The following is a 12,591-nucleotide window of genomic DNA, read 5'->3' on the forward strand; positions in this document are numbered from 1 at the left end:
CACCATAGTAACGCAGACAACAGTCTCGCCTAGCTGGTAGCTAACGAAACGGCAAAGAGAAAGATTTAAGATGAACATTGATAATTTGGAGACGAATGGACTTATCTGCATTTATATTCACTCCAGCTGGTTTCCTGATACGTTTAATCTGCAACGAGAAACTGACAAACACTAAAAAGTTGCGAGGCTGAAGTCGCTTCTCATTCGCCAGCTTCTCGTTCGAATTGTCCCGTTCCACCTTAAATGGTACAGCGGTTACATTCTGGCACCTCAGGCACCATTTAAGGCGGAACGGAAAAATTCAAACTTGAAGCTGACGAGTGAGAAGCGACTTCAGCCTCGTAAAAAGTCGAACATTGAGAGACATTTTACAAGAAACTGTTCTCCTACCAGCGAAGCGAGAAAAGCAGCTATAGCTGAGCTAAAGCTTAAAGCAAAGTATGTCTACATTTTATATTATATCTGTTTTATACGAGGACATCAGCACATACTGAGTCATATTTAGAGCCAACATGTAAAAATGGACATAAAATGTTGAGGCTCTCAAGGTGGTTTAATTTTTTTAGAAAGGACAAAACGGCTCTTCTTAACTTTTGGGTTGCTGACCTCACCCCTGTGCTATAAAATATAGTATAAAAGCTATCATATACAGAATTACATATGAACATTAGTAAAAAATTACAAAAAAAAAAAAAAATTCTCACAGACCTCACAGTGATTTGATTATTACCATTTGATTATGACTCAGTGCATCTCAAATTTCTGGGTCTCCAGTCGTGTCCACAGATGGCTGGTGTGGCTGCAGGTTTTCGTTCCAACCAAGCAGCAGCTCACCTCATATAACTAATCAGGTCTTTGAGACCAGTTGATCAAACAAGTGGAATCAGGTGAGCTTCCAGTCGGCCTGACTGCATGTCTTTGGACTGTGGGAGGAAACCCACACAGATGCAGGGAGAACATGTAGACTCCCCACAGAAAGGACCCTGGTCGCCCGGCCGGGGAATTGAACCCAGGCCCTTCTTGCTGTGAGGCGACAGAGCTACCCACTGTCATATAAATTGTCTGTTCTTATTCACTGTTTACAGCCTTTAAACCCCAAGCCTAAAGTGGCCAAGCTGGCTGATTGGCCACCTTACTTGTTAGCTGTATTTGCTAAGCAGCTAACACCAGTTGTGAAATCAATACTGTTACACAGAATTATGTGTCAAACTCAGCAAAACGAGTAAAAATATAAGACAGAAAAACACTAATTCTGCCAACATGCACACTAAAATCTTTAGAATAAGCTACATAGCTAATAAATAAACAAACATTACTCAGCGCTGCTCTCTAAACACGTTAAAGCACCATGTTAGAAGGCACCCAGGCTGTAGAATCTACTGGCTGTGGATAAAATGATGGCAGACAGCTCAAATAATTGCAGTTAGGCGATTCTGTGACAGGCCTACCAGCCTATCTAGGTGCCAATCTGCTCCCTGCAGATAAGATTGGTGACCACTGATTCACTGAATCCCCAGGACGCTTTGTGCCTGTATTACAGTCTGATCTCTCAAACCACATTCAGAGGTGGTCAGAGAGGAATCTTAACCACACTTAAATGTAAGCAGGTTGTGTTTTCATTATCTGTACACAATTACGTGAGTGGAACTTCATCCGCCAAGCGCTGACTAACAGGTGAGAGGATAAACAGTGAAGCGAAAGACGGAGCTGAAATTCCCCAAACAAGGAGCCTTCTTGGGCCGACAAAAGCGTCCAAGCCAAGCTTGTTCATTCGTATCGTAACTGGGGAAAAGAGTAAAACAGAAACAGGTTCAGTGCTGATGTGCTTTTTGTGAGGGAAGCGTACAGTCAGATCTGTGATGATATACGGTACTCCTTACACGTCACAAAGTAAAGACTATTGTATATACTGACCTATACTTACATGTGGACTGATCATCCTTGTCTCTAAGGACTGAAAAGAGAACTGAGTGGGTTCTCCTGAGTTTTACTTACCTGGGTGAGTCCATCCTCTGTAGAAGAGGAGGAAGGAACAGAACCTGTAAGAGAGAAAATTGTTAATAAGCGTACACTGTAATTGCAAATGTTAATGACGTCATGATGTGAATATGGACGGTAAGTGGAGAATATGAATTATAATTACTGTTGCATGTAAATATATTTAAATATTCAGTACTCTTGTTTTACCCAGGTCAGTAATGGTTTACTCTAAGGGAGGAGCGACCCATATATAAGCAGCATTACTGGGTGTACTGGGGGATTCTTTCAGCTCAGTAGTTGACTGAATGGTAATGAGTGGTTATGATCTGTATGACTTTGTCATTGATCTATGTCCTCTAGTGGTGGAGACTGTTATCTCTCGTTTTGTTTCCGCTTTGAGTGTGTGCGCTTGTACATATGTAAATAGCTGTGAACGTTGGTTTGTACATAAAGGTGACGGGAAGAAGAAGAACTCTTGTGAAAGCCCAACTTTTTCCAGGTCCTCAGACTAACTACCCATAGATCGTGCCCCCCACTACGGCATACTGCCGAGTCAAGGGACACACTTTACCACAGGATGTCTGGGGACAAATTTTAGTGAAAAGTATAAATACAGTCAGGCCGATGTTTATCCAGATCAACTCAAAATGACTTAAAATGTGTTAATGCAAGGAGTAAACAGGCTCATAGACAGTAAAAGACAATACATGCTGTAAAAAGTGGTGCTTTGATTTAGAAAAATCTACGTAAATGTAAAAAAACTTCAAATAATAAGGTCACGAAACGTAAAACACAGATTGTTGTTCTGTTAACCTAAATTATAAGGCAGCCAGAAGAATAAAATAATGCACCAAGTATTTTTTGCAGAGTGTGTATATGTGTGTTTTATCTTGTCCAAAAAATGTTAGCAAATTTTGAGATGTACGGTTGTATGCAATGTAAGGTTGACAATAAGTTGACATGTCCTCTGCAGAGAACACTCTTAATTATGATATTTCTCTGTAAATTGTAGTGCAAATTAGTTTAACCTCTTCAACTCCTTGAGACCACCGGTGGTTCCAAAACGCACGTCGTCATATTCTTCGTAACTTTCATATTTCATGAGCTACATTCTAAAGGTGGGGGTCGTATGAGAGCTGTAACTGTCTTCTTTCCAGTCGAATAGATGGGTGATGTAATTTTAAACCCTTACAATAAAAGAAGCTGAACAACTGAAAGTCGACCCATTTTTCCCACAAATCTGGGCTATAAACTATAAACAGATGGCGTCTCTTCAGTGATCTGCACTGTAAAAATTACTTTTATAAAATAATACAAAGAGCGTCTAAGATTTTTGGCTTTCAGCAGTAAATTGTAAGCATATAGCAATATGTGTGATCATAAAACACATGTTCTGTTCATTTGAGGGGAGCTTTCACAAAAAATAAATAAAATAAAAATTTACATTTATTTCATGCAGTTACTGAATAATTCGCCTTATGATTTGACCACGTGAATTCAGATGGACAAACCAAAATATACCCTGGTCAATAAGAGGTTAATGTTGGAGAGAAAAACATAAAATATTAAATGTACCACAACTTTTATGCTTTATTTTGTTTTTCAGTATGTAAAACTTAGTAAACAACCAGTAACTGTGTATTGAAGGCACATCTGGAGCGGAAGAGTTCACATATTTTCACTTAGAAAATGAACAAAACGTGGAATTTGGCCTGGGGCACCCAAACGTCTGCATGCAACTGCATATAATTACAATAATACTGTTTTCGCTTTTGTGCACATCTTGCAATGTAAAAGATAGACAAGCCAATCAGGAGTGCACTCAGACTAGAAATAGTCACTAGTAGTTATGTGGTTAAAACATCATAAGAAATGATTTGGTTCATCACAACTCAATCTGTCAGTTTAATACTGATTGATATACGGATGTTTGTGGTGATTCACTCACAATGCAGCGTTATATGGTGTTCTTTATTCTTCTATGACCTTTGACCCTTCTCTTTTTTTTGTCTCAGATCGTTTTCAGGTCATTCCTCTGAGCTTCAGTCCGAATCTGGACCGATTCAACCCAAACATCCCGGAGTGGAGAGAGGATGTGGGCAGAGTGGTCACCAAAATATTAGCCAAGGTGTCTCACACACACACACACACACACACACACACACACACACACACACACACACACACACAGTAGCACTATTTGTACTATTAATACACTGTATTATTATTTTCCTTCTATTTTCTGTAAAACAGTAGCATATGCAGTGAAGAATAATTGGACAACAAAAGATTTTATTTGTTTTTTTCAATATTTTAAATATTTTAGGGGGAAAAAAAAGCATAAAAGTCATCTGAGTGAGTTTCAGCTTCACAACACCACACAAACACAGATGCAGTTAACTTGTTTTAACAACTTTGGAACAAACCTATTTCTTATTTGTACCCCTACCCAAGTGTCACCTTGCCCCTTGGAACTGAGTTACAAGGGGTAGTGGTTGAAATCTTCCCTCTGAAATGGGACCCTCAAATAAAAGAGCATTACTTCATTAACAGCTACCAGCGCTGCTCTGTAGGCGACCCTGCCAGTCTGCAGTGACAGCAGAGGAGGGTAAAGTTCAGCTCCTCACTGCTGGGCTTTAGTTACATTTAGGGCATCATATGACTTCAAAGAGGGGGGCGATTATTTATTATCACCCACCCCTAATTCTTCAGTGATGTGAAGCTGAAGTCAGATATTCACCAGCTTCTTGTTTGAATTTTTCCATTCCAGCTTAAATGGTCCAGCAGTTCTGATGCCTGAGGTGCCAGAATGTCATTGCTGCACCATTTAAGGTGGAACGGGAAATTTAGCTAAGCTAGCTACTGAGACATCAGCAAAAAAGGACCATAATACACTGACCTTAAACTAAGATAATACAGTGGTCATTGTAATTTTTTAACAGTTTCTCTGGTCTCCTGTTCTCCATCTTGCTGGTTTTTCTTTTTTCTCATAACTCTCTGTTTGGAGTCTCTGAAAAATCTCCATTTGGAGGGTCATGTAGCCCGAACACTTCACCCCACCCCTCTATCACAACAAGCATCGGGACACCCTAACGCTAGACATGAACAGGCAAAACAGAGGGGTGGGGCTAAGTGGTAGGGGCGTGGGGTGAAATGGGATTGGGCCTTCCTCTGCATGGTGAGGTAGCATATGCAGTCATTGTTATAGTTTACCTCTAATTTTACAGTGGATTAGGGAGCAAAATGGGAAAGACCCCCTAAAAGATCCTCCTTAGGGCCTGTAAAAGGCCAGAGCCGGCCAGTTTAACACATTCATAGCTTTTGTGTGCTCTGAGGTTTGTGTGTAGAAACTGCTTGAAGCTGCTCTTTGTTTATATTTTCTCCAGGTTACAGGAGTTCCTCAGGACTCTCTGGTCACCATGGTGAAACCTGGACTCCCAACCACAGCGCAGCTCTACGTTCTGCCACCAGAGGGCGTGCCAGCCAAGAGGAGCGTGTTTGTAGATAAGGTGCACACACTTTCTCACACTCATACACTAACACACACTCACACATCAAGCTTTCCAACGGACAGAAGATCTCTGTTCATCATAAATGCATTTACGCTGTAAAGAACTGATGTAGGTTTACAGTGGAAGCACCGCAGTAAACTACTGTATGCCTTAAATGCAGCAGATTGCTGTACAGTTGGTGCATTCTGGGAGAAACAGGATAAACTTCTCGTCAAATAATAGAATTGTTGGATTTTACTGTGATTGGCTGTTACTTTCAAATATATTGGGACAGTGACTGGTGCAGTCTTGTGCTGCCTGTCTCTGAATACTGTATATTGAATATTGATTATTGTAGTTTTATACATACTGATTTGTACGTAATTCTGAATCATTTTACATGGTTTGATAATCTAACCATGACTGTATTTTGTGTTTCAACGATCTAGTTCAAGGGTGTCCAAAGACCAGCCCCAGGGCCGAACACGGCCCACAGACAGATTTTAATTGGCCCCTGGCTTCTGTTTTAGAGTGTGTTATATGTGGCCCACCAACCAGTACACTGCAGTTTTTCCTTTCACCTGATGGTGGCAGCAGCACCATAAAATGACAGTGTAATGCGCAGCACTGTGGTAATGAAGTTAGCTTAGGTTTATGGGCCTTTCTTCTCTGACTAGACCTGCAGCTTCATTTCCTGAACGACATTTAGTCAAGACTACAGCCATAAAGGACAAACCTAACACTGAGAACTGGGGACTCTGGTGAGACGGAAATTTGAATACTTTTTCCATCGAGAGCCACAGAAAATGAATTCTATGTCTATGAAACAAAGCATGAACATTACAGTGCATATTCAGGAGAGGGCAGATAAAGTAAAGCACTGCTGTTTAATCTGCTCTGCTAGTTTAATAAAGTGATTTAAGTGCGGCTGCTGCGTGTGTTTGATATTTAATGAGAATTATCTAACAAAACTGAGGATGTATAGATGTTAGTTTGTCTCCTAAATGATATTTTCAAACAAGTATTCGGAATGATTAGGAATTTAATTATTAATTATTAATTAGGATTATTAATTATTGGTCAAAAGCTCTTGCCTTTCCCTAATTGCTTTGAGCGATCTCACAATGAAAGAAGCCTCATGCATCTTTTATAGAGTGATAGGAAACACTGCAGCACATAGAGAGCTCCAACTCTTTGCACTGAACCTTGAAAACTCAATATTTTGAATTATTTGTGGATATTATTTTGGCCCTCAGGCATTTTGACACAGTACAAACTGGCCCTCTTTGGAAAAAGTTTGGACACCCCTGATCTGATTCATCCCATAATGTTACAATGAATAGATTTCGGGTTATTGACATCTTTGCAGTTTTAATTATTGGTCTAAGTGCAGTAAATGCAGTAATGCTGTGATTGTGTTTTTCTCTCGTCCAGCGTGTGTCCACCATAAAGCAGGCTCTGAGAGAGAATAATGTGAGTTTTATTGTGAGAGGAGGGCTGAGAGTGCTGCTGACTCTGGCAGACCCAGATGCAGGTAATGCAAACATTTTACTGATCTGCACATTACACTACTACACCTGTACTACCCTGACACTGGCACTGCTACACTATCACACACTAACCTTAATACCCTAACACTAACTTATTTATGCTAACCATAATGCCCAAACACTAACCCTACTACACTAACCATAGCACAGTAACCGCATCCCTGCTACACTAACCATAATACCATGAACTTAACCCCTACTACACTAACTAATAAACTAATCCTACTGTTGTTCTATCACTACACATGCTACAGTAACTACGCAACATTTACCCCACCCATGCTTTTCCTACTGCTCTAGCCTTAACCCCACTACACTAACCCTACTACGCTTCTCCTACAGCTCTAGAACTGGCCATACTCCACTAACTATGGAAATGATCCCCTACTACGCCTCTCATACTGTTCTAGCACTGGCCATACCTGCTACACAGTCACTAGCCCTACTACACTAACCTCTACCACCCTAACAGTAACTATACCTACTCCCTTAAACCTAGACCTATTGCGCTAACCTCACTACACCTCCCCTACACTTCCCTTCACCAACCATGCTGTAGTAACACCACAGTAACCCTACGATACTTCCCATACTACACTAACCCTGCTACGCTAACTCTGCTACAGAAATCCTACTGCACTAACCCTGATTCACTTACTGCACTACACGAACCATACTACAGTTACACGAACCCTACTACAGTTACACGAACCCTACTACAGTTACACGAACCCTACTACAGTAATCCTACATTTCCTCTACTACAATTCTTCTACTACACTAACCGTGCTACTCTACCCTTCAATTACTACACTAACCATACTACACTTCCTCTACTACACTAACACTGCTAGACTAACCATGCTACACTACCCTACTATAGAAATTCTACACTTCAATTACTACACTAACCATACTGCACTTCCTCTACTACACTTACCCTACTACACTAACCCTGATTCACTAACTGCACTACACTAACCCTACTACAGTAATCCTACATTTCCTCTACTGCAATTCTTCTACTACACTAACCGTGCTACACTCCCCTACTATAGAAATTCTACTACACTTCAATTACTACACAAATCCTATTACACTTGCTCTACTGCAGTTTCCCAACTACACTAACCATACTACACTTGCTCTACTACACTAACCCTACTACACTAACCCAACTACACTAACCCTACCACACTAACCCAACTACACTAACCCTACTACATTTCATCCACTATACTAACACTGCTAGACTAACCCTACTGCTCTAACCCTGCTACACTAACCCGACTACACTTCCTCTACTACACTAACGCTACTACACTAACCATACTACACTAACGCTACTACACTAACACTGCTAGACTAACCCTACTACACTAACCCTACTACTTACCCTACTACATTAACTCTACTACACTAACCCTGCTACACTAACCCTACTACATTAACCCTACTACACTAACCCTACAACTTACCCTACTACATTAACTCTACTACACTAACCCTGCTACACTAACCCTACTACATTAACCCTACTACACTAACCCTACAACTTACCCTACTACATTAACCCTACTACACTTACCCCACTACACTAACCCTGCTACACTAACCCGACTACACTTCCTCTACTACACTAACCATACTACACTTCATCTACTACACTAACACTGCTAGACTAACCCTACTACACTAACCCTACTACTTACCCTACTACATTAACCCTACTACACTTACCCCACTACACAAACCCTGCTACACTAACTCTACTACACTAACCCTACTACACTTACCCTACTACATTAACCCTACTACACTTACCCCACTACACTAACCCTGCTACACTAACTCTACTACACTTACCCCACTACACAAACCCTGCTACACTAACTCTACTACACTAACCCTACTACACTTACCCTACTACACTAACCCTGCTACACTAACTCTACTACACTTACCCTACTACACTAACCCTGCTACACTAACTCTACTACACTAACCCTGCTACACTAACTCTACTACACTTACCCTACTACATTAATCCTACTACACTAACTCTACTACACTAACTCTACTACACTAACCCTACTACGCTTACCCTACTACACTTACCCCACTACACTAACCCTGCTACACTAACTCTACTACACTAACCCTGCTACACTTAGACTACTACATTAACCCCACTACACTAACTGTAATGTACAGTACTTGCCCTGCTACCTAACACTAGGCTTTTATCATCGTCATTATCAATGTTCAGATGTGTCTTCATATGACGTGTATGTACTGTAAATACTCATTTTATATGTGTTTTATAAAGTACTAAAGTAGGGACCTTGGACCAAAACGAAACTCAGTGACTGGAGAGATAAATTTGTACTGGTGTATTTTTAAGGGCTCATAACTAGTGACTCATCCTCCAGAGCACCGGAGAGCGGTGGGTCTCTCGCTTCACGAGTGTCTTCTCTCTATTTCCAGACTTTTCATGCGGTTTGCTCTCCTCTGTGCAGCTTTAATGGGGTTAAATTAACGGTACCAGTGCTTGAGTCAGGCTTGCATGGCAGTAGGAAAGGATACAAACACAAAGGATAGCAGCTGATTAATTTTGGCTATGTTGTGTAAACTGAAATGAGAGGAAATGGAGTGGAATTGGCACCAGCCGTGACTATCAGACCCTCTGTAATGATGTGTGGATTCGGGACAGTTTCACTGGGAAACCAGATGGAACAGGTCTGATTGGTTCTGCACATCAGGCAGTAAATCATGTATTGTCAGGGCTCTGTGATTGTTTTGTTCTGGTGTTTTTAACCCTACATGAGAATTTAAACTCTAAAAAGCTCCTCACTGTAGTTCCTCTCTCCCGTAACTACAGAACTTTCACATTAGTTTCATAGTAGATACTGAATAATTCATAGTGGATGTTGAATAATTCATAGTGGATACTGCACAATTTAGTTCCTGAATAATTCATAGCAGATACAGAACAGTTCTTAGTAGCTATTGTATAATTCAAAGTTAGTACTTAAATTACAGTAGATACTGATTATTTGTAGTAGATACTGAATAACTCATAGTAGTTACTGAATTATTCATGGTGGACGCTGAATAATTCAGAGAAGATACTGAATACTTCATAGAAGTTACTGAATAGTTAATAGTAGTTACTGAATAATTCATAGCAGTTACTGAATAATTCATAGTAGGTACTGAATATTCATAGAAGGTTCTGATTATTCATAGTAGATACTGAATAATTCATTGTAGTTACTGAATAATTCATTGCAGTTACTGAATAATCCATAGTAGATACTGAATAATTCACAGCAGATACTGAATAATTCATAGTAGATACTGAATAATTCACAGCAGATACTGAATAATTCATAGTAGATACTGAATAATTCACAGCAGATACTGAATAATTCATAGTAAATACTGAATAATTCATAGTAGATACTGAATAATTCACAGCAGATACTGAATAATTCATAGTAGATACTGAATAATCCATAGTAGATACTGAATAATTCACAGCAGATACTGAATAATTCATAGTAGATACTGAATAATTCACAGGAGATACTGAATAATTCATAGTAGATACTGCATAATCCATAGTAGATACTGAATAATTCACAGCAGATACTGAATATTTCATAGTAGATACTGAATAATTCATTGTAGTTACTGAATAATCCATAGTAGATACTGAATAATTCACAACAGATACTGAATAATTCATAGTAGATACTGAATAATTCATAGTAGATACTGAATAATTCACAGCAGATACTGAATAATTCATAGTAGATACTGAATAATCCATAGTAGATACTGAATAATTCATAGTAGATACTGAATAATCCATAGTAGATACTGAATAATTCACAGCAGATACTGAATACTTCATAGTAGATACTGAATAATTCATAGTAGTTACTGAATAATCCATAGTAGATACTGAATAATTCACAGCAGATACTGAATAATTCATAGTAGATACTGTATAATTCATAGTAGTTACTGAATAATTCATAGTAGATACTGAATAATTCATAGTAAGTACTGGATAATTCGTTGCACATACTGAATAATATAAAGTCATTACTGAATAATTCATGGTAATTTTAATAATGTATCTTAAGATAACTGAATGATAATAAGGGCTTTATCATGCTGCTGTTTCTCCGGAGGTCTAGTCTGGTGAGGCTACACTCTCAAATTTTATAGAGGCTTGGAAACTGAGCTGAAAGGTTATACATGAATTCTCATTGTATATTGATTTTCCCTCATTTCGACAGGTAGAATAAATCCAAATGTGGAATAACTGAGCAGTGTTATTATGACACAGACAGGCCAGCAGATGGTCAGCCCGAGGACATTTTCCATAAAACGTCATCCATTTCAAACTAACCATTCCTGCTGTGCAGCTTATTAGCTGTACAGTTTATTGTATTAAAGTATTAAATTAATGTTTCTGAATGAGTAGCGTAGTTAGCATGTACACTGTTTGCTGATCACTTTTCAGTTATTACTAAATGAATCTGGGGGATTACACAGTGTTACTTTGCACAAAGGACTGAACTCAGGCGCTGGTTCTTAATGAAAGTGTGGCTTCTTCTGAAGAAACTCAGTTCATCGTGTTTGTGTTTCTGTGTGAATTGCTAATAACGTGTGCTAGCATTCGCATGGAGCAGATGCTGAAAAACAGATTGTTTGCTGTGATACACAGATACATCTGTGTGGTGTGTGTGGTTTGTGTGACTATGATTTGTGTGTGTTTGTTTTCATACATTTTCAGGACAGAAATACAGAGAACATTTTCTCCTTGTTTCTACGCTCACTGTCCATTTTATCAGCTCCACTTACTATATAGGAGCACTTTGTAGTTCTACAGTTACAGACTGTAGTCCATCTGTTTCTCTGATACTTTGTTAGCCCCCTTTTACCCTGTTCTTCAGTGGTCAGGACCCCCATGGACCCTCACAGAGCAGGTACTATTTGGGTGGTGGATCATTCTCAGTACTGCAGTAACACTGATGTGGTGGTGGTGTGTTAGTGTGTGTTGTGCTGGTGTGAGTGGATCAGACGCAGCAGTGCTGCTGGAGTTTTAAACACTGTGTCCACTCACTGTCCACTCTATTAGACACTCCTACCTTGTCAGTCCACCTTGTAGATGTAAAGTCAGAGACGATAGCTCATCTGCTGCTGCACAGTTTGTGTTGGTCATCCTCTAGTCCTTCATCAGTGGTCACAGGACGCTGCCCACAGGACGCTGTTGGCTGGGTATTTTTGGTTGGTGGACTATTCTCAGTCCAGCAGTGACTCTGAGGTGTTTAAAAACTCCAGCAGCGCTGCTGTGTCTGATCCACTCAGACCAGCACAACACACACTAACACACCACCACCACGTCAGTGTTACTGCAGTGCTGAGAATGATCCACCACCCAAATACTACCTGCTCTGTGAGGGTCCATGGGGGTCCTGACCACTGAAGAACAGGGTAAAAGGGGGCTAACAAAGTATCAGAGAAACAGATGGACTACAGTCTGTAACTGTAGA

General features: G+C 39.8%; 1 protein-coding gene across 1 annotated transcript in view; it reads left to right on the plus strand.

The window, feature by feature from the left end:
* The window catches only part of sorcs2 (sortilin-related VPS10 domain containing receptor 2), a 408,078-nt gene that overhangs the window by 385,068 nt on the left and 10,419 nt on the right, over positions 1-12,591 (plus strand). Inside the window, exons 22-24 of the mRNA XM_036596509.1 lie at positions 3,996-4,108; positions 5,367-5,489; positions 6,906-7,005. Coding sequence (XP_036452402.1) covers positions 3,996-4,108; positions 5,367-5,489; positions 6,906-7,005 — 336 coding nt within the window. The remainder of the gene's footprint in view (positions 1-3,995; positions 4,109-5,366; positions 5,490-6,905; positions 7,006-12,591) is intronic.

This window comes from Colossoma macropomum, unplaced genomic scaffold (assembly GCF_904425465.1).
Source record: "Colossoma macropomum unplaced genomic scaffold, Colossoma_macropomum, whole genome shotgun sequence".
Lineage (NCBI taxonomy): Eukaryota > Metazoa > Chordata > Actinopteri > Characiformes > Serrasalmidae > Colossoma > Colossoma macropomum.